Here is a 24,407-nt window from a genome sequence, read left to right on the forward strand (position 1 = left end):
AAGATGTCTCTAAGGTTCTCTATATCTTCCCCTAACACCAGATGTCTCTAAGAGTTTCAATATCTGCCCTCAACTCCAGATAGCTTTTAGGGTCTCTATATCTGCCCCCAATATCAGATGACCCTGAGAGTCTCTATATTTGTCCCCACACCAGATGGATCTTAGGGTTTCTGTAGCTGCCCCCCCCCCAACACCAGTTGTCCCTGAGGGTCTCTATATCTCTATATTTGTCCCCACACAACTGGGTGTTGAGGGCAGATATAGTAAGCCTTAGAAACATCTCTATATATCTGCCCTCAACTTAAAATGTCTCTGAGGGTCTCTATATCTGCAGGGCTTGCTACAAATTGGTTACAATATGATGTTATATTAAAGGGATACTAACCCCAAGTTTTTTCTTTCTAATTTACTCCTATTATCAATTTTTCTTTATTCTCATGATATCTTTATTTGAAAAAGCAGGAATCTAAGCTAAAAAGCCAGCCCAATTTTTGTTCAGCAACTGGGTGGAGCTTGCTGATTGGTGGCTAAATGTAGCAAACCAATCAGCAAGCTTTACCCAGGTACTGAACCAAAAATGGGCCGGCTCTGAACCTTATATTCCTGCTTTTTCAAATAAAGATAGCAAGAGAACAAAGAAAAAATGATAACAGGAATAAATTAGAAAGTTGTTTAAAAAGCATGCTCTATCTGAATCATGCAAGAAAAACATTGGGTTTAGTATCCCTTTAAAGGAGCAGTTTACTCAAGTTAGTTAAATAAGCGTGAAGCAATAACACAATGTAAACCGATGATTTGTAGTACTACAAACTTATAATGTATACGTATGTAGAAATTTATTTTTTACCTTTTGCATTTTCTTAGTTACACTGTGTCCTCAATGCTCCCGGAAACGCCCGGTTGAAAGGGTTGGGCAACAGCGCTTTCCTAGCCCACCCCCTATCCAATCAGTTGCGAGCAATTAATTATATGCACAAATTAGTAATTAATTATGCACATGCCTAAAATCCTCCAAGCACGCCACACATTATGAAGCGTGCAATGTCGGCAGCATTGTGATAGTCAATGCGCGAATGAGGCAGTAAAGGGGCAAAACAGCAGCGCAGCGTGGAAAATATTCTAATAACATAAATAGTTAGGTAAATTAAAAGTTATATACAAGCACTTAGTGAATGGGCTAATTGTACACAGTAAGAATAAAATAAGTGCTCCTGTGGCCTCCAGGCCAAAAAAAAATGAGTAACACTGCTACTACTCATAAAAAATACATCAAGTGAGACATTTTTTAAAAAAAATTATAATTAAAAAAAAATAATAATAATAATGTTAGAAGACAGAGGTACTCCATCAAATGGGGCACTATATTTACTTCAAATCATAAGTAACAATGCTACAAAACAGAGATAAGACTTCCCCTGACATACAGTATGTACCTAAACAATAAGTAATAAGGCTATAGTATAAAGATACCCTATCAGGCAGACATTTATTTATCTTTCTGTCTCTCTTTCTCCTACAGCTCGGGATACCCTATTAGGTCAACATGCCGGAAGGAGTCCTACGGGGCAGGAGTAAAAAATCAGGTAATTATTATATAGAATTACTTGGCAGTTGAAGGAAACACCAAAATAAGTCTGAGGTCCGAGTCACACAAGATGTTATATTAAAAGGCATTTCATATATGGAAGTAGATGCATGAAGCTGCTTTCCATCAGAAGTGTTATCTGAAAAATCACTATAACTACACAGGACGCGCCTATAAGCACCGCATATTGGGGTCGATTCTAAAAATCCGATTGGCCGCAAAGCTGCAGGGGGCGGTATTACACCAGCAGTTCACAATAACTGCTGGTGCAATGATAAATGCCGAGAGCGTATGCTGTCGGCATTTATCGATGAGTAGCGGACATGATCCGCTATATGGGATCATATCCGCTCGCACCATCATAAATAGGCCCCATAGAGTTGTTTTCCAGACAGACACTCGCAAGGGCAGCGCTCATGGAATTCTAAAAAAAAGGGGCTGTCGCTGCGAGTGGCAAGCTGTCTTCTATAGAAATAAAGAGAGCTCTCTGATATCTAAAAGTTGAGAGAGTGACGTACACAGGGAGATCCCGGCGTATGTTTAAACTTTAATATTAAGCCTAATACAAATCATATTACGTTTTTAAGTGCACTGTACCTTAAAATCTCTGTTATTCTCATATGCATAGGTTTTCCTTTCAGAGTAATTCTTTAAAGTGATTGTAAATTTGAATGAATTACTGCCCAGTATCTAAACATAATATTAAAAACATGGGCACTTTAAATCATAAAAATTTTGAAACACGCTTCAATTTTAAAATATTTACCATTGAGTGATATTAAACATACCGCTCTGTTCCTCCACCCACATCTCCTACTTTCAATAACAAATCGGGCTTCCTCCAATCATTGCGTGTCCTACGAGTTGGACGCCAGATGGGGCATGCAATGATTAGAGGAAGCCGGATTTGTCATCAATATGCTAAAGAAGTTAGGAGATGCGGGCGGAGGAACAGCGCAATATTTACCAGCACTTAATGGTAAATATTTTTAAAATGAAGCGTCTTTCAAAATTTTTATGAATTAAAGTGCCCCTGTATTTTTAGATATTAAATTCATTAAAATGTATAATCACTTTAAATTATCTCTTGATATATATTTGGTTTTGTACACTCCTGTATAAACACACACACATACAGATACGTATACACAAATGTGTACATAAAAAATATACTTACCAATGCACACACATATATATACTCATATATAGTTAAATATACCAATTGATAGATGTGCCAAACTCACAGTTACATGAATAAATACTATTTTTGCAAGAGCGAGGTACATTTCACTGCCTTCTTCTTTGTTTTCCCAGCAGCCCCCAGACCATCGTCTGTCAGCTCTCTCAGTGGAATAGTAGCCGGGATGTCTGGCAGTTGTAATTCTGTTAATACGGTTTGCTCAGACAGTGACCGGCCTATCAGCCTGAGCTCTTCGGCCTCGTCGGCCTCTCTGCAGGACAGTCATGGCTCTTTTGGAAGCATTGGAACTCTGGGTTCTTCCCAATATAGTGTCCCATCCTACGTCCAACAGAATGGGAGTGACATCAGCTTGGATCTTACCCCTGTGGCACAATTGGAGGGCGAATCAGAGGGAATTACCACTGAAAGATTGTGTCTTGATTACACGTGGTCTCCTTTGCTACGCAAAGCCAAGGATACAAAAACGAAGCTGTCCCATGTGGACAGAGTAGTTCTTGAGATACTGGAAACTGAGCAAGCCTACGTGAGGGACCTGAGGAGTATTGTAGAGGTAAAGTAACTTCTGTGTTATCTGTTCTCAGTCTGATCCATGTGTATTTAACTTTGTCAATTTTCATCTATTCTCTTGTCCATCTATTTTTATATTCACCTATTCATACTCTTATCCATCTGCACACTACCAAGTCGGCCCTTCAATCACCTTCTCAAGATGCTTTTCAACCCATCAATTTCCTTTAGCCCTCATCAATTGTATTCATTTTCCATAAGCTTACTCAATAATGTTTTTTATTCACCAATGTATCCACCTTCCATCCATCTACGTTTTCCTCCTCACATTTTTAACATCTATTAAAATTTGAATTGAGAAAAAGGAGAAACAATACATTAATGAGAGCTGGCTACTGATTGGCGGATGCACTTACAAATGTCTCTTCTTATTGGTTCCCTAGATGTATTCAGCTAGCTCCCAGTAGTGCATTGATAAGATAATAAAGCCCAATCTCCCTTCAAACTTAGTCCATTTGAGTGGCTTGAGATTTCAATTAGCAGAAACAGCTATTTCATACACAAAATAAACACCTATACGATCAATTTCCCATACATTTTAAACTCTGCAGCTGGTATAACAAGTTATTGGAAATACATTGTTACAATACACCATCCCTTTAAATGCTTTGTTTTTTTGTAATCTCTTCCATTCCCCAATCAATGTATATCCTCCATTTTGTTCCAACGTGGTCTTCTTTATTGTTACACCACAGCTGTCTCTCTGCATTATCTCCTTTTTTCTTAATTCTACATTTAATTCAAGACAACACTCCAAAAACTCCAACTTGCTGTGTACACTCCTCATCATACACGCTCTCTCCATCACTCTGTATTTGTGTAGCCAGCAGACATTGCTCTGCCCTTTTTTTTCTGGGTTTGCGGTTTTGAAAAATGACTCTTGGCAGATTTCTTTCATTTCAAACCAGAATTTTGCCAAAAAAACATTTTGAAAGTCTGTAACTTAGATCCTAAAACACAGACATATTGTTGAGAATAAGGGTTGCTGAATGCTTATTTAAAGGGACATATTACCCATATGCTAAATCATTTGAAAGTGATGCAGCTAACTGTAAAAAGCTGAACATCTCTATGTAAAAAAGTGAAGATATTTTACCTCACAATTTCATCAGCTCACCAGAGTAAGTGCTGTGTAAACAGTTATACTTCAGCTGATGTAAAGTTGGGGGGGGGGGGACACAATAGCCAGTGTTGTGGTCATACATTGCTGTTCTGTGATCTCATACTTTTTTATTAGCGTTTCACATCTGCTAATTCATGTTTGCCATATAGATAACATTGTGCACACTCCCATGGAGTTGTGCATGAACCAGCACTAATTGGCTAAAGTGCAAGTCACTAGATAATAAATAGTCATGGAATAAAAACACAGTCTGCAGAGGCATAGATACAAGGCAATCACAGAGGTAAAATGTATATTAAAGTAACAGTGTTGATTGTGCAAAACTGGGGAATGAGTATTTAAGGGATTATCTAACTTTTATAAACAATAAAAATGTTGGAGTAGACCGCCCCCTTAAGCTTTCTAATTAGTTTGTGCATCTCATCAATTACCTGTATCTCTTATCAATGAGCAACAAACCAAAAAGTGTCACTAAAGTTACAATTAAAGTACCATGATTAAGATAAAGCAGCAATTTTATTTTTCCCAATATACGTCCATTATAAAAGTGTGCTCGCACTTTTTATATGCACACTTTCTGAGGCTCCAGGTCCTACTGAGCATGTGCAAAAGTGCACAGTATATACGTCTATGCATTTTGTGATTGGCTCATGGCTGTCATATGATACAGGTGGAGGGAAAACATTTTAAAGGGATATGAAACCCAATTTTTTTCTTTTGTGATTCAGACAGAGCACACCATTAAAAAAAAAGCTTCCAATTTACTTCTATTATCAAATTTGCTTCGTTCCCATGATATTCTGTGCTGAAGAGACACCTAGGTAGCATCTGGAACACTACATAGCAGGAAACAGTGCTGCCATTTAGTGCTCTTGCAAAGAGATAACTCTTGCAAAACTGCTGCCGAATAGTGCTCCAGAAATGGGTCAGCTCCTAAACGTATGTCCCTGCAAAGCAAAAAAATGATAATAGAAGTAAATTAGAAAGTTGTTTAAAATCGCCTGCTCTATCTGAAGAAAATTGGGTTTCATATCCCTTTAAGTTGGAAATTTGCCAGAAAATACTCTACCGCTCTATGGCATTGTCTTTTATTGTGTATTTGTCAGTTATTTAGTGGTCCTTTAAATGGACATTAAAGCTATTTTATATATGTGTAATATACAGTATATTCACATGGGGTTTGTATACAAGATAAATGGTTAAAAATGGAATAACCATTCATTTTGTTAGCAAAATTTGCGTTCTTTTGCATTCCAGGTACATAACCTTTAAAATGCCTTTTAAATATATTTACCGTATCTCTTTTGCAGTCAGGGACAGATAATAAACAAACAATCCACACTGATCATGCAATAATTGTTAAAGGGACGGTCAAATTATTATTTTTTTTTTATTATTTAAAAAGATAGATAATCCCTTTATTGCCCATTCCCCAGTTTTGCATGACAAACACTGCGTGAACTGCTGGTGCAATGCCGCCCCCTGCAGATTCGCGGATAATCTGCCGCTAGCAGGGGGTGCCAATCAACCCGATCGTATTCGATCGGGTTGATTTCTGCCGATTTCTGTCCGCGGCCTCAGAGCAGGCGGATAGGTTATGGAGCAGCGGTCTTTAGACCACTGCTTTATAACTTCTGTTTCCGGCGAGCCTGAAGGCTCGCCAGAAACACGGGACATCAAGCTCTGTATGGAGCTTGATAAATATGCCCCCTTGTATCTGACAGCCCCCCCTGATCACATGGCTATTTATTTATTATCTATTGACTTGCATTTTAGCCAATCAGTGCTGTATCCTGCACAACCCACGAGAGAGAGCGCAACTTTATCTATATGGCACACATGAACTAGCAGTCTCCTGTTGTAAAAAGCTAATAAAAAGCATGTGATAAGAGGCTGTCTGTAGTGGCTTAGAAACAGACAGGAATTTAGAGATTTAAAGGTTATAAAGTTTATTAATATAACAATGTTGGTTGTGAAAAGCAGGGGAATGGGTAGTAAAGGTGTTGTTTATCTTTTTAAACCATAACAATTTTGGTTGATTGTCCCTTTAATTATGATTCAAAATCAAGTATTTTGAATGTTCTTTTTATTGATTTTTTTTTACCTTTAAGTGATTGAGCAGGTAGTGATTGTATCTGTTTAGTAACGTGATGTCAGTGTATTTTTTTATATATATAGAAAACCAATGTGACATCAAAAAACAATTTGCGGTACCCGGTAATAAGTGAAAAAGTATTTTCTGCGGGTTTATCAAGTCCCTTTAGCTGTGCTAAAATGGGCCCATCAATGCGCGTTTGCATTGCTGGGAAGCATTGCGCTCATGAGAGCGCGCTTCCATAGGCTCCAGGCTCGTTCTCATGCCGTGAGACATAGCATGAGAACTAACGCAGCGAAGGGCAGTAAATATAATTATATGACTATATACATATATATTTATGTGTTAATATGTGAATATATACATAAAAACATAAATATATATGTATATAAGCATAATCATACTGTATATATATTTATAGGAATAACACAGACCCCCATAGACCACAATGTAAAGGCACTTTTCAGTGCCGCCTGTTTTCTAACACCCTACAGCATCAACTTTACCCTCCTTGCAATGGCTGGTTATTTATCACGCTTTGCGTGATAAATAACCACTTGTAATCTAGCCCAATATGTCTATAATTATTTAAATTTTGATTGCAATTAGGATAATAGGACTGACATGTTATGCATTGAACCACTTTTCACTTACAACAAAAAAAGAACGAATGTCCCTTTCACTTGGGGTTTATAAACTGCACATTTGCGTTTTATGCTTTTCAGTGGCATGTGATCAGAATGGACTGAGGAATTATTTCCAGTTGTTCCTTTACAATGTGGCGAAATATGAAAGGAAACGGGATCAGTGCAGCTGTCCCCTCGAAGGAGAGATATTTTTAGGCCCCAAGTTTTGTCTTTTACTGCAGCTGTGCCGCTCGTTTTGGTCATCATTAGCATTTTCTTTTTCTTTGAAGGATGGGTGATGCACGCACATATTGCTTTGTGAAGTTTAATTTGTTCCTCTCATGTTGAGAAATAGTCATAAAATTCTGCTGATCCCCAAAAGATTTGCTTGCCTGCTGCGAACAACGCAAATGTCATATCCGATGAACAATATGGTGGTAAATTGGGTAGATTCACAGGGTTGGTATCAGATGTGCTGTTTATTGGCGCTAATGTGTTAGTTATGGTTTGATATATGTACTTGTACTAAGTTTCCTAGGTGTCCAGTATTCAACTGGACAGTCCAGTATTTTAGCTGGCTGTCCAGTAAAATCTATGCAAAAATACTGGACACTTAAAGGGACATTAAACACTTAATAAATGCTATATAGAATGATGCATTCAAAGAAAAGATTAGTCTGAGAATAACATGTAGATGTATTTTAGCGTTTCATTAGCTGTTTAAATATTGACAAAATAAGTGTAACGTTTTAGTGTCTATAAAACAATGGGAGCTGCCATGTTGTAACTTAGGTTACCTTATCCTCTGTGGCCAATTAGGGACAGTAATAAATAGATCACTAGAGTGTAGAGCCAATGGCCGTGTGGAATATAACAGTGTTCTGCACTTCCGTTTCTAACAGGAACTGAAAACTCACAATCTCAGAATGAAATGACAGGAAAACAGAATTTATGCTTACCTGATAAATTACTTTCTCCAACGGTGTGTCCGGTCCACGGCGTCATCCTTACTTGTGGGATATTCTCTTCCCCAACAGGAAATGGCAAAGAGCCCAGCAAAGCTGGTCACATGATCCCTCCTAGGCTCCGCCTACCCCAGTCATTCGACCGACGTAAAGGAGGAATATGCATAGGAGAAATCATATGATACCGTGGTGACTGTAGTTAGAGAAAATAATTCATCAGACCTGATTAAAAAAACCAGGGCGGGCCGTGGACCGGACACACCGTTGGAGAAAGTAATTTATCAGGTAAGCATAAATTCTGTTTTCTCCAACATAGGTGTGTCCGGTCCACGGCGTCATCCTTACTTGTGGGAACCAATACCAAAGCTTTAGGACACGGATGATGGGAGGGAGCAAATCAGGTCACCTAGATGGAAGGCACCACGGCTTGCAAAACCTTTCTCCCAAAAATAGCCTCAGAAGAAGCAAAAGTATCAAATTTGTAAAATTTGGTAAAAGTGTGCAGTGAAGACCAAGTCGCTGCCTTACACATCTGATCAACAGAAGCCTCGTTCTTGAAGGCCCATGTGGAAGCCACAGCCCTAGTGGAGTGAGCTGTGATTCTTTCAGGAGGCTGCCGTCCGGCAGTCTCATAAGCCAATCGGATAATGCTTTTAAGCCAAAAAGAAAGAGAGGTAGAAGTTGCCTTTTGACCTCTCCTTTTACCAGAATAAACAACAAACAAAGAAGATGTTTGTCTGAAATCTTTAGTGGCCTCTAAATAGAATTTTAGAGCACGGACCACGTCCAAATTGTGTAACAAACGTTCCTTCTTTGAAACTGGATTCGGACACAAAGAAGGTACAACTATCTCCTGGTTAATATTCTTGTTGGAAACAACTTTCGGAAGAAAACCAGGCTTAGTACGCAAAACCACCTAATCTGCATGGAACACCAGATAGGGCGGAGAACACTGCAGAGCAGATAACTCAGAAACTCTTCTAGCAGAAGAAATTGCAACCAAAAACAAAACTTTCCAAGATAATAACTTAATATCTACGGAATGTAAGGGTTCAAACGGAACCCCTTGAAGAACTGAAAGAACTAGATTAAGACTCCAGGGAGGAGTCAAAGGTCTGTAAACAGGCTTGATTCTAACCAGAGCCTGAACAAACGCTTGAACGTCTGGCACAGCTGCCAGCCTTTTGTGAAGTAAAACAGATAACGCAGAGATCTGTCCCTTCAGAGAACTTGCAGATAATCCTTTCTCCAAACCTTCTTGTAGAAAGGATAGAATCTTAGGAATTTTTATCTTGTTCCAGGGGAATCCTTTAGATTCACACCAACAGATATATTTTTTCCATATCTTATGGTAAATTTTTCTAGTTACAGGCTTTCTAGCCTGAATCAAAGTATCTATTACAGAATCTGAAAACCCACGCTTTGATAAAATCAAGCGTTCAATCTCCAAGCAGTCAGTTGGAGGGAAACCAGATTCGGATGTTCGAATGGATCTTGAACAAGAAGGTCCTGTCTCAAAGGTAGCTTCCATGGTGGAGCCGATGACATCTTCACCAGGTCTGCATACCAAGTCCTGCGTGGCCACGCAGGAGCTATCAAGATCACCGAAGCCCTCTCCTGATTGATCCTGGCTACCAGCCTGGGAATGAGAGGAAACGGTGGGAATACATAAGCTAGGTTGAAGGTCCAAGGTGCTACTAGTGCATCTACTAGAGTCGCCTTGGGATCCCTGGATCTGGACCCGTAACAAGGAACCTTGAAGTTCTGACGAGAGGCCATCAGATCCATGTCTGGAATGCCCCATAATCGCGTTATTTGGGCAAAGATTTCCGGATGGAGTTCCCACTCCCCCGGATGGAAAGTCTGACGACTCAGAAAATCCGCTTCCCAATTTTCCACTCCTGGGATGTGGATTGCAGACAAGTGGCAGGAGTGATTCTCCGCCCATTGAATTATCTTGGTTACTTCCTCCATCGCCAGGGAACTCCTTGTTCCCCCTTGATGGTTGATATATGCAACAGTCGTCATGTTGTCTGATTGAAACCTTATGAATTTGGCCTTTGCTAGTTGAGGCCAAGCTTTGAGAGCATTGAATATCGCTCGCAGTTCCATAATGTTTATCGGAAGAAGAGATTCTTCCCGGGACCATAGCCCCTGAGCTTTCAGGGGTTCCCAGACCGCGCCCCAGCCCACCAGACTGGCGTCGGTCGTGACAATGACCCACTCTGGTCTGCGGAAGCTCATTCCCTGTGACAGGTTGTCCAGGTTCAGCCACCAACGGAGTGAATCTCTGGTTCTCTGATCCACTTGGATCGTCGGAGACAAGTCTGTATAATCCCCATTCCACTGTCTGAGCATGCACAGTTGTAATGGTCTTAGATGAATTCGTTCAAAAGGAACTATGTCCATTGCCGCAACCATCAAACCTATTACTTCCATGCACTGCGCTATGGAAGGAAGAAGAACAGAATGAAGCACTTGACAAGAGCTTAGAAGTTTTGATTTTCTGGCCTCTGTCAGGAAAATCTTCATTTCTAAGGAGTCTATTATTGTTCCCAAGAAGGGAACTCTTGTTGACGGGGACAGAGAACTTTTTTCTATGTTCACTTTCCACCCGTGAGATCTGAGAAAGGCTAGGACAATGTCCGTATGAGCCTTTGCTTTTGACAGAGACGACGCTTGAATCAGTATGTCGTCCAAGTAAGGTACTACTGCAATGCCCCTTGGTCTTAGCACCGCTAGAAGGGACCCTAGTACCTTTGTGAAAATCCTTGGAGCAGTGGCTAATCCGAATGGAAGTGCCACAAACTGGTAATGCTTGTCCAGAAAGGCGAACCTTAGGAACCGATGATGTTCCTTGTGGATGGGAATATGTAGATACGCATCCTTTAAATCCACCGTGGTCATGAATTGACCTTCCTGGATGGTAGGAAGAATTGTTCGAATGGTTTCCATCTTGAACGATGGAACCCTGAGAAATTTGTTTAGAATCTTGAGATCTAAAATTGGTCTGAATGTTCCTTCTTTTTTGGGAACTATGAACAGATTGGAGTAAAACCCCATCCCTTGTTCTCCTAATGGAACAGGATGAATCACTCCCATTCTTAACAGGTCTTCTACACAATGTAAGAATGCCTGTCTTTTTATTTGGTTTGAAGACAATTGAGACCTGTGGAACCTCCCCCTTGGGGGTAGTTCCTTGAATTCCAGGAGATAACCTTGAGAAACTATTTCTAGCGCCCAAGGATCCTGAACATCTCTTGCCCAAGCCTGAGCAAAGAGAGAGAGTCTGCCCCCCACCAGATCCGGTCCCGGATCGGGGGCCAACACTTCATGCTGTTTTAGTAGCAGTGACAGGTTTAATGGCCTGCTTACCCTTGTTCCAGCCCTGCATCGGTCTCCAGGCTGGTTTGGTTTGAGAACTATTACCCTCTTGCTTAGAGGGTGTAGAATTTGAGGCTGGTCCGTTTCTGCGAAAGGGACGAAAATTTGGTTTATTTTTAGCCTTAAAAGACCTATCCTGAGGAAGGGCGTGGCCCTTTCCCCCAGTGATGTCTGAAATAATCTCTTTCAAGTCAGGGCCAAATAGCGTTTTACCTTTGAAAGGGATGTTAAGCAACTTGTTCTTGGAGGACACATCCGCTGACCAAGACTTTAGCCAAAGCGCTCTGCGCGCCACAATTGCAAAACCTGAATTTTTCGCCGCTAATCTAGCTAATTGCAAAGTGGTGTCTAAGATAAAAGAGTTAGCCAATTTAAGTGCTTGAACTCTGTCCATAACCTCCTCATATGAAGAGTCTTTATTGAGCGACTTTTCTAGTTCTTCGAACCAGAAACACGCTGCTGTAGTGACAGGAACAATGCATGAAATTGGTTGTAGAAGGTAACCTTGCTGAACAAACATCTTTTTAAGCAAACCCTCTAATTTTTTATCCATAGGATCTTTGAAAGCACAACTATCTTCTATAGGGATAGTAGTGCGTTTGTTTAGAGTAGAAACCGCCCCCTCGACCTTGGGGACTGTCTGCCATAAGTCCTTTCTGGGGTCGACCATAGGAAATAACTTTTTAAATATAGGGGGAGGAACAAAAGGTATGCCGGGCCTTTCCCATTCCTTATTTACAATGTCCGCCACCCGCTTGGGTATAGGAAAAGCATCGGGGGGCACCGGGACCTCTAGGAACTTGTCCATCTTACATAATTTTTCTGGAATGACCAAATTGTCACAATCATCCAGAGTAGATAACACCTCCTTAAGCAGAGCGCGGAGATGTTCCAATTTAAATTTAAAAATAATAACATCAGGTTCAGCTTGTTGAGAAATTTTTCCTGAATCTGAAATTTCTCCCTCAGACAAAACCTCCCTGCTGGCCCCTTCAGATTGGCGTGAGGGTACGTCAGAACCATTATCATCAGCGTCCTCATGCTCTTCAGTATCTAAAACAGAGCAATCGCGCTTTCTCTGATAAGTAGGCATTTTGGACAAAATGTTTTTAATAGAATTATCCATTACAGCCGTTAATTGTTGCATAGTAAGAAGGATTGGCGCACTAGATGTACTAGGGGCCTCTTGTGTGGGCAAGACTGGTGTAGACACAGAAGGGGATGATGCAGTACCATGCTTACTCCCCTCGCTTGAGGAATCATTTTGGGCAACATCATCAGTGGCATCATTGTCCCTACTTTGTCTGGACACTAAGTCACATTCATCACATATATTTAAATGGGGAGGAACCTTGGCTTCCAAACATACAGAACATCGTCTATCTGATGGTTCAGATATGTTAACAGGCATAAACTTGATAACAAAAGCACAAAAAACGTTTTAAAATAAAACCGTTACTGTCACTTTAAATTTTAAACTGAACACACTTTATTACTGAATATGTGAAAAAGTATGAAGGAATTGTTCAAAATTCACCAAAATTTCACCACAGTGTCTTAAAGCATTAAAAGTATTGCACACCAAATTTGAAAGCTTTAACTCTTAAAATAACGGAACCGGAGCCGTTTTTACATTTAACCCCTATACAGTCCCTGGTATCTGCTTTGCTGAGACCCAACCAAGCCCAGAGGGGAATACGATACCAAATGACGCCTCCAATAAGCTTTTTCAGTGGTTCTTAGCTCCTCACACATGCATCTGCATGCCTTGCTTTCCAAAAACAACTGCGCATTAGTGGCGCGAAAATGAGGCTCTGCCTATGACTAGAAAAGGCCCCCAGTGAAAAAGGTGTCCAATACAGTGCCTGCCGTTTTTTTAATACATCCCCAAGATTAAAAGAACTATTTATAGTTAACATCCATTAAATATACTTATAAAGTAATCGTTTTAGCCCAGAAAAATGTCTACCAGTCTTTAAAGCCCTTGTGAAGCCCTTTATTCTTATACTAAACTAAGAAAATGGCTTACCGGTTCCCATAGGGAAAATGACAGCTTCCAGCATTACCAAGTCTTGTTAGAAATGTGTCATACCTCAAGCAGCAAAAGTCTGCTCACTGTTTCCCCCAACTGAAGTTAATTCATCTCAACAGTCCTGTGTGGAAACAGCCATCGATTTTAGTAACGGTTGCTAAAATCATTTTCCTCTTACAAACAGAAATCTTCATCTCTTTTCTGTTTCAGAGTAAATAGTACATACCAGCACTATTTTAAAATAACAAACTCTTGATTGAAGAATAAAACTACATTTAAACACCAAAAAAACTCTTAGCCATCTCCGTGGAGATGTTGCCTGTGCAACGGCAAAGAGAATGACTGAGGTAGGCGGAGCCTAGGAGGGATCATGTGACCAGCTTTGCTGGGCTCTTTGCCATTTCCTGTTGGGGAAGAGAATATCCCACAAGTAAGGATGACGCCGTGGACCGGACACACCTATGTTGGAGAAAAGGGGACAAAATCAATAATGAAAGTATATTGCAGAGTTTTTTTTTTATATATACAGTTATATAACTTTATATTAACATCTCCTATGCTTCTATGTATTACAAATATTGTCCTAAAAAGTAACACAGTGCATTTTCTGTTATATGTGTTACAGGCAGTTACCGGAGTGTTAAATTATTACTGTGTGTGTGATCCTGTCAGTCAAGGGGGCCGGTTCACTACTGTGTATGTGTGTTACTGGCAGCCAAGGGGATAAAATGACTGCTCATTTTTAACCCCTTGAGTGCTAACGAAGGCTCTGAGCCGTCGCAAATTGTCCCAGTCAGGTGCTGGCGACAGCTCAGAGCCGTCGCTAGCACTCAACCACCTTGAGGGCAATCTGGGGGCTCCCACCGCGCAACTTTATTTAAAATTAACAATGACAAGTATAGGGAGATGGGGGCATGTTGCTTAGAAGCCTGTATCTCAGGCACCTAAACAGCTAGAGACCCTCAGTTAAAGGGGCACTGAACCCCAATTTTTTCTATTGTGATTCAGATAGAGCATGCAATTTTAAGCAACTTTCTAATTTACTCCTATTATCAAATTATTTTCATTCTCTTGGTATCTTTATTTGAAATGCAAGAATTTAAGTTTAGATGCCGGCCCATTTTTTGGTGAACACACTGTGTTGTTCTTGCTGATTGGTGGATAAATTCACCTACCAATAAACAAGTGCTTTCCATGGTTCTGAACCAAAAAATAGCTTAGATGCCTTCTTTTTCAAATAAAGAAAGCAAGAGAACGAAGAAAAATTGATAATAGGAGTAAATTAGAAAGTTGTTTAAAATGGCATGCTCTATATGAATCCCGAAAGAAAAAAAATTGGGTTCAATGTCCCTTTAAGTTAAAAAAATATATATTTAAAAAAAAACAAAAAAACAGATTAGCACCCAGGTGGGAAATAGCTTAGCAGCCAAAGGGTTAAAGAAATATGTATGGTGGGATCAAAGGTAAGGCCCAAGATTGAACTTTTGGGGGGACATTGTATGACCCCACCTAACACAAAATTCACTCTTGTGATTCAGACACAGAATGCCATTTAAATAAAAAAAAATACTTCTATTATCAAATGTACTTTGTTCTCATGATATTCTATGTTGAAGAGATACCTAGGTAGCATTTCTGGAGCACTGCATGGCTGGAAATAGTGCTGCCCTCTAGTGCTCTTGAAAATACATAACATTTTTTCCCAACTGTTCCAGAGTTCCTAAGCATACATCTACATCAACAAAAGATACCAAGGAATGAAGAAAATTTGATAATAGAAGTAAATTATACATGCTGTTCTATATGAATCACGAAAGAAAAAAAATTGGGTTATATATCCCTTTAAAAAAGTTATCTATATCAAATTATAAAACTGTAAGTTGCCTTCATCAAAATAAACCTAAAGGAGCAATTTCTCATGCATTGTGCACTCTGCTGTTGGTATAACACAAAAAAAACGTATTTTACAGTTTACTGTCCCTTTAAGGAATATGGCATCACCCAACCATCGGTTCTTGAGAAACTGGGAAATTTTAGGAACAGGTTTGCAAGAACTGGTGAGAACCGGCTCAATCCCACCGCTGCTTATAGGTTGTCCTCTATTTTTATGGAGCTGACAACCCTAGTTTGTACTAAATGATTTGTCTGACATTATTCCATTAAAGGGGCATTAAAGAAATGTTTTATATATGCATAGTATATATCAGCAATTAAAGGGATATGCAACACATTTTTTTCTTCTTTCATGATTCAGATAGAACATTTAATTGTAAGCAACTTTCTAATTTACTCCTATGATCCATTTTTGGTATCTTTATTTGAAAAAGCAATAATGTAAGTTTAGGATCTTGCCCATTTTTAGGTTCAGCACCCTGGGAAGCGCTTGCTAATTGGTGGCTACATTCTCAGTATCTTTTGTTGAAAAAAAAAAAAAACAGGGATGTATTCTTAGGAGCGTGCATATGTCTACACATTTGGCAGCAGTTTTGCAAAAAAAAGTTATACATTTGAAAAAACACTAGATGGCAGCACTCCAGACACCTACCTAGGAATCTCTTCAACAAATAACAACGTAGGAACAAAGCAAATTTGATAATAAAAGTAAATTGGAAACTTTTTTTTTAGAAATTGTATGTTCTGTCTGAATCACAGAACAAATTTGTTAGGTTTCATATCCCTTTAAAGGGACACTGAACCCAATTTTTTTTTCTTTCGTGATTCAGATAGAGCAGCAATTTTAATGTAATTTACTTCCTATTATTACATTTTCTTCATTCTCTTGGTATCTTTATTTGAAAAGCAAGAATGTAAGTTTAGATGCCGGACCTTTTTTGGTGAACAACCTGGGTTGTTTGTGCTGATTGGTGGATAAATTCACCCACCAATAAACAAGTGCAGTCCAGGGTCTAAACCAAAAATTGTCTGGCTCCTTAGCTTAGATGCCTTCTTTTTCAAATAAAGATAGCAAGAGAACGAAGAAAATTTGATAATAGGAGTAAATTAGAAAGTTGCTTAAAATTGCTGCTCTATCTGAATCACGAAAGAAAAAAATTGGGTTCAGTGTCCCTTTAAGCTCTAGAGGACCAATGCACAATTTGGACCTAGAGGAACTCATCTAGTGAGCCATTGAGAAGACACAATGTGAGGATTAAACAAATATGTGCTAGCAATAGTGCAATAATAAAGACCTTTATTTTAACATTTGTATATCCCTTTAAAGCTTCCATTTTGCTAGGAAAATTTGATGAGTAGTTATATGCAATCTTCTTTGTTTTGGCCAGTTAAAGAGGATACAAATGAGCTCCTGTACTGATCAAGCAATCACTGTGTGGAATGCTGCAGGATCAGAGCTCAGAATCCTGCTTCTCTGGATGCTGGGGAAAAACAAAATGTATGCTTACCTGATAAATTTCTTTCTTTCCGGATATGGTGAGTCCACGGCTTCATCAATTACTGTTGAGAACATCACTCCTGACCAGCAAGAGGAGGCAAAGAGCACCACAGCAAAGCTGTTAAGTATCACTTCCCTACCCACAACCCCCAGTCATTCGACCGAAGGTAAATGGAGAAAAGAAGCAACACAAGGTGTAGAGGTGCCTGAGGTTTTAGTAAAAAAATGACTGTCTTAAAATAAAGGGCGGGGCCGTGGACTCACCATATCCGGAAAGAAAGAAAATTTATCCGGTAAGCATAAATTTTGTTTTCTTTACTAAGATATGGTGAGTCCACGGCTTAATCAATTACTGTTGGGAACCAATACCCAAGCTAGAGGACACAGATGATTAGGGAGGGACAAGACAGGCAGACCTAAACAGAAGGCACCACTGCTTGAAGAACCTTTCTTCCAAAAGAGGCCTCAGTCAAGGCAAAAGAATCAATTTTATAAAATTTGGGGAAAGTATGCAGAGAAGACCAAGTTGCAGCCCTGCAAATTTGTCCCACAGAAGCTTCATTGTTGAAAGCCCAAGAAGAGGAAACAGCTCTCAGGAGGCTGCTGTCCAGCAGTCTCAAAAACCAAACAAATTATACTTCTCAACCAAAGAGAAGTAGCATTAGCTTTCTGACCTTTACGTTTACCAGAGAAACAAACAAGAAAATCCTTAGTCGCCTGTAGATAGAATTTAAGAGCACGCACAACATCCAATTTGTGCAACAAACGTTCCTGTTGAGAAGAAGGATTAGGAAGGAAACCTAACTAAGTACAAAGAACCGCCTTAGCGACATGAAAAATAAGATAAGGCGACTCACACTGCAAAGCTGAGAGTTCCAAGACTCTCCGAGCAGAAGAGATAGCAATAAGAAACAAAACCTTCAAAGATAGCCACTTAATATCTATGGAATTCAAAGGCTCAAACGGAGCCTGCTGTTAAACTTTAAGAACAAGGTTAAGGCTCCAAGGAGGAGCAATAGACTTAAACACAGGCCTGATTCTGACCAAGGACTGACAAAAAGATTTCACATCTGGCACCTCCGCCAGACGCTTAGGTAGCAAAATAGATAATGCAGAAATCTGACCCTTCAGGGTACTGACTGACAAGCCATTCTCCAGACCTTCCTGGAGAAAGGACAAAATCCTAGGAATCCTGACTCAAGTAGCCCTTGAAAAGAAATGTATGCCATATGTTATGGTAAATCTTTCTAGTAACAGGTTTGCGAGCCTGAAACATGGTCTCAATGACCAACTCAAAAAAACCACGCTCAGACAGAACTAAGCGTTCAATCTCGGAACAGTCAGCTTCAGGGAAACAAGATTTGGATGAAGGAAGGAACCCTGAATCAGAAGGTCCTTCCTCAGAGGCAGTCTCCAAGGTGGGGAGACAACATCTCCACTAGGTCTGCATACCAGATCCTGCGAGCCACGCAGGGGCTATTAGAAACACTGATGCTCTCTCCTTTTTGATACGAGCAAAGACTTGTGGAAGGAGAGCAAAGCGGAGGAAACAGGTATGCCAGCCTGAAATCCCAAGGGACCGCCAGAGCATCTTATCAGAGCGGCCTGTGGATCCCTTGAACTTGAATCATACCTTGGAAGCTTGGCATTCTGCTGATACACCATCAGATCCAACTCCCCACCCCCCATTTGAGGGTAAAGCTGGAGAACACCTCTGGATGGAGTTCCCACTCCCCGGGATGAAAAGTCTGTCTGCTCAGGAAATCCGCTTCCCAGTTAACCACTGTCGATGAAAGATAGACAGCAATTGAGAGCTTCCGCCCACTGAACAATCCAAGTCACCTCATCAATGGCTAAGGAACTTAAGAGTTCCTTCCTGGTGGTTGAAGTAAGTCATTGAGGTGATCTTGTCCGACTGGAACCAAGTTAAGGACGACTGAGGCCAAGCTATCAGAGCAATGTAAATCGCTCTCAACCCCAAGATGTTAAAGAGGAGAGCAGACACTTCTGTGCCTCAAACGGGTCCCAGACTACTTCCCAGCCCAGCGGTTTGGCGACCGTGGTCACATCACCCAGGAATGTCTACAGAAGCACGCGCCCTGAGATAGATCTTCCTGAAAAAAAACACCACGGGAGAGAGTCTCTTGTCGACTGATCTAGATCTATCCTCTTGAGACAGATCAAACATTCTCCATATTATGGAGAATAGTAAAGGGAATGATGTCCAAAAAACCATCAGACCAATTCCCTCCACACATTGAATCACTGTGAAAGGAAAACCAAATGCAGCTAGATCCAAACTCCCAACCTTCTGGTTGCAAAATGGCTAAGCTATCAACCAGACCACTAGAGCTTGCTGTTGGCCAGACAGTAGAATGCAGAGAGAGGAAAGGGAATAAATCCTTTATTATCTGACCACCTAGATAGAGAATCTATTAAGGTCCCCCCTAAAAAAAACACCCTTGAAGATGGAACAAGGGAACTCTTCTCCAGATTCATTTCCCATCTATGGAAAAGTAGATAGACAAGATCTCTTGAAAGAGAGTTTGCTCGAAGGAAGGATGACACCTGAACCATATATTGCCCAGGAAAGCCCCCTTGCAATACCCCAAGACCTAAAAGTCTTTCTAGGATGACGAAAACTAGAAACTTGAGAAGATTCCAAATCATGGGAACAATAATACTCATCCTTCAGGTCTATGTTCATTATGAACAGGCCCTCTTGAACCAAAGGAGAATGGATACTACTTTGAAGGTCAGAACCTGATAAACTTGAGGTAAAAACCTCTGTTCCCAGACTGAAACTGGAACTATCACTCCTAGAGAGAAAGGTCCTGAACCTAGTTCAAGGAATGTCTCTCATCATACCTGGATTGCCGATACTCTAGAAGGAAAAATCTTGTAAATGTCCTCTTGAGTTGTCCCGGAAAGATAGGAAAGGCAGATAAAGCCGCAGACACCGTAGAGGATACACTCTGCAGGCAAATACACTCCTCCAGGAGATTTAGAGGAACCACAGGGCACTGCATGTGATGCCATATAGGCTTGGGACGTTAAGGAGAAACTGTGGAATAGCCTGAACAGTATCATCCTGGGAGACATGAGACTCAGAGAACAATTCTAGCTGTCCGGCAGGAGGACAGCTCACGTGGTATAGAAGGATGCCACTCCTTACAGAGACCTGTGACAAAAAGAAAGATCAGAGTAAACCTACTCAGGCTTTCTATACAAGGGCTGCAACATGTTAGAAAAATGCAGTGAGGCCAACACAACCTCACAAGTTACTAACTGCTTTAAAGCCACCACTGCTCTACTGAAGAGACTAACGTGGAGTACAGCTAGACCCAATCTTGAGAGGAAAGATCTGAGCAAACCTACTCTGGCTTTCAAAATAATAAAATCTTGATTGAAGTGAAATAATCCAATCTTCTTCAGACACAAAAAACTTCACCTCCTCCATGAACAGAGGCAAAGAGAATGACGGGGGTTGTGGGTAGGGAAGTGATACTTAACAGCTTTGCTGTGGTGCTCTTTGTCTCCTCCTGCTGGGCAGGAGTGATATTCCCAACAGTAATTGATGAAACTGTGGACTCACCATATCTTAAGAAAGAAAACACAATTTGTAGCAGTAAGAGCTGGCAAAATAATTAAAGTAGATTGCAGAAGTTTTTAATGTTTTTTTTTTTTACAACGCATAATTCAGAACTCATGTACTCATGTACCAAAACACCCATTACACCCTAAAAACTGGGTCTGATCCTGGATATGTGAGCCATAAGGCTACCACCATACTGCCTGATGCAGACTGCCTACCACATGAGTTTAGTGGATGGCAATGGAAGTATGCAGTCTACTACATCTCTAATAGGCTGTTTCTGGGTACTACAAGTCTCAGCATGCTGCGCTGCCAGAGGAGTATTGCAGTTAAAAGGTGAATCATGTGTTAGTTGAGCATTGCCTGATGTTCAGTGTCATCTCTATTTATCTAGTTCCTCCCAGTGTTATAGTGCTGAATACCCAAAACTGTGCATTAACCCTGTGTTGTAATTTCTAGAGACTGTATGGATTCGACCTTAATATAGTGGCAAGGTTTCCAAGATGGCCGTCACAGCATTCATCTTAATGTAGCATGCCACTGTGTTGCATAAAGCTTTCAGCTGCTTTGTCCAGCATGGGAGCACGCTACATTACGGTAAATAGTCATATACATGTATATTTAAGATCTTTTGCCCATCGCTGCACTACTTACACCCTTTGCTGTGCTAGTTCTCATGCCATGTCTCACGGCATCAGAACTAGTCTCCCATTAGAGCCTATGGAAGCGTGCTCTTGTGCGCCAGTATTACTCAGTGGAGCACAAATATCGCTTTCACAAAATGGATATTTAGGGCTCCACTTGTAATCTGGCCCACAATGTTATATAAATTCCTTGTTTATTTTGTGGGTAAAATGCACAGTTGCATATCACGTATATTGTCATATATACATAATCATATTAAAGCAGAGCGCTTGTGATTAAGATTCAAGATATTAGGGAGGGTGGTGGTCTGATGACCAAATGTATTTGTTCTTCACTGGTTTCAGCCACTATTTACATTGAGCTGGATATCTGAGGCTTGTTAGTAATTCCAGGATTTCTCAAATTGCATAGACAGACAATGTGTCTCTTCCTAACATCCTTTGGCACATTCCCACTGCAGAGAGGTCATCCTGTGCGCTAGTCCGGGCCCCATATGGAAATATTCTACATACTACATTCTCTGCTTTCTATACATCTGTGTTATGGAATAAAGTGACCTAACGTCAGCAGTGTTTAATGGGTAGAGAGTTCTTTGCACTGGGGAGTAGAATGTTCTATTGACAGTGACATGTATAATGGGTTAATATATCATATCTATGGGGGTGACCCAATGAGAGGAATATATTATTGGTACAAAAGGGTCAGTCCCATATAAGAGCTAAATGAGCAAATTGCAGTGATATATTTTATGGGTTAATTGGTCATGTCTTGGTATTGACAAAGATACACAGTGACATATTAAATGCATTAAAGGTTTAGCTTCATGTGAATGAATGACATTGATATGTTTAATGGGTTACAAGGTTAATTCTATCCTTATGAGAGGCCTATGGTTTAATGGGTCTGTCTCATGTAGAAGTACAGCAATGAAACAATAATAGAATAGTTGCCAACATTTGAAAAAAAAAAAAATCCCAGGGACACTTTGCAGCAAAGCCATGCCCATCTAAGGTTTTCATAACTCCGCCCACTCCAATCCATCCCAAAACAAGCACATAAAATTCTAGTAGTATAATTTAGCCATATTGATTGCTTAAAGGGATAGGACATTTTAAATTAAACTTTCATTATTCTAATAGAGCATATTATTTTTAAATTAACATCTATTTTGTTCTCTGTGGTACCTTTGTTAAAAAAAGGATATGTAAATATTTTTAGCAGCAGCACTTCACAATTGGGAGCTAACTGTTGATTGGTGGCTACACACATTTGTCTTTTACCGATGGCTCACCAGTCACCTGATGTGTTTAGCTAGCTCCCAGTACATTGCTGCTCTGGAACTGACTTTACGTATGTGTCTAATAACTTTGCAGGGGTTAAACACATGGTTATATGAAAGCAATACAATTTCTCTAACATATTAGAGCCTTTTCTTTATGCAATGTTATAGTCCTTCAATGCAGGTTAAAGCATCAAGCTTCTCATCATCTCCCTTATTATCAAGCACATAACTGACATAGGAAGAATAACTTTACAGCAAATACCAAAATAATCACAATAAGTCCCAACACATGAAAAGGTCTGGGGCGCGATCCGATATAGATCGCAGTTTGCGGCGCAAGCGAGGAGACCGGCGTCGCCCGCAGTTTCAGCTCGCAACTCGAGCCATCCCATATAAGTCGCCGTCAGATGCTAACGTGCCGTAAGTCTCACAAACCAGCGATGTCCAGAAATCTGCGCAAGTACAAATTTCTGGCGTCGCCAGTGACTTGCGGCACGTTAGAATCTGCCGGCGCCTATAAAACCTGACTAAAGTCTAAAACACCCGCACTGTCTAACACGCCTCCCTAACATAGCCCGCACTGTCTAACACGCCTCCCTAACATAGCCCGCACTGTCTAACCCTCTATCCGCTATCCCCTCTCACTAGCCTAACAATAAAAAAGCTATTAACCCCTAAACCGCCGCTCTTTTACCCCGCCGCAACCAAATAAAGTTATTAACCCCTAAACCGCCGCTCCCGTACCCCGCCGCCAGCTATATTATATCTATAACCCCCTAAAGTGAGCCCCTAACACCGCCGCCATCTATATTAAAATTATTAACCCCTAATGTAAGCCCCTTACACCGCCGCCATCTCTATTAAAATGATTAACCCCTAATTTAATCTACCTACCCCGCCGCCAGCTATATTATCTATATTAACCCTAAGTATATTATAGTTAATATAGTTATTACATTATATATATTAACTATATTAACCCTAATTATATTAGGGTTAATATAGTTAATATAGTTACTATAGTATTTATATTAACTATATTAACTCTATCTAACCCTAACACCCCTAACTATATTTATATTAAATTAATCTAATTAATTTATAAACTTAAATATTCCTATTTAAATCTAAATACTTACCTATAAAATAAACCCTAAGATAGCTACAATATAATTAATAATTACATTATAGCTATGTTAGGGTTAATATTTATTTTACAGGTAAATAGTTAATTATTTTAACTAGGTATAATAGATATTAAATAGTTATTAACTATTTAATATCTACCTAGTTAAAATAATTACCCAATTACCTGTAAAATAAATCCTAACCTAAGTTACAAATACACCTACACTATCAATAAATGTAATAAACTACAAACATCTATCTAAAAATACAATTAAATTAACTAAACTAAATTACAAAAACAAACAAACACTAAATTACAAAAAATAAAAAAAAGATTAAAAGATTTTTAAGCTAATTACACCTATTCTAAGCCCCCTAATAAAATAATAAACCCCCAAAATAACAAAACTTCCCTGCCCTATTCTAAATTAAACAAATTTCAAAGCTCTTTACCTTACCAGCCCTTAAAAGGGCCTTTTGTGGGGCATGCCCCAAAGAATTCAGCTCTTTTGCATTCAATAAATACAACCCCCCCCCCCCATTACAACCCACCACCCACATACCCCTATTCTAAACCCACCCAAACCCCCCTTAAAAAATCCTAACACTACCCCCCTGAAGATCTCCCTACCTTGTCTTCACCACACCGGGCCGAACTCCTGATCCGATCCGGGCGATGTCGTCCTCCAAGCGGCAAAGAAGAAATCTTCCTCCGGCGATGTCATCCTCCAAGCGGCAAAGAAGAATTCTTCCTCCGGCGACGTCTTCCTCCAAGCGGCAGCAAAGTC

The 24,407-nt window shown here is 40.0% G+C and overlaps 1 protein-coding gene across 2 annotated transcripts in view; it reads left to right on the forward strand.

Moving 5' to 3' along the window:
• Positions 1-24,407, forward strand: part of PLEKHG2 (pleckstrin homology and RhoGEF domain containing G2) — a 135,590-nt gene that overhangs the window by 15,162 nt on the left and 96,021 nt on the right. For both annotated transcript variants that reach the window (XM_053721721.1, XM_053721722.1), the window contains exons 2-3: positions 1,520-1,583; positions 2,900-3,336. In XM_053721721.1, coding sequence (XP_053577696.1) covers positions 1,544-1,583; positions 2,900-3,336 — 477 coding nt within the window. In that variant the 5' untranslated portion in view covers positions 1,520-1,543. The remainder of the gene's footprint in view (positions 1-1,519; positions 1,584-2,899; positions 3,337-24,407) is intronic.

This window comes from Bombina bombina, chromosome 7 (assembly GCF_027579735.1).
Source record: "Bombina bombina isolate aBomBom1 chromosome 7, aBomBom1.pri, whole genome shotgun sequence".
Taxonomy (NCBI): Eukaryota; Metazoa; Chordata; class Amphibia; order Anura; family Bombinatoridae; genus Bombina; species Bombina bombina.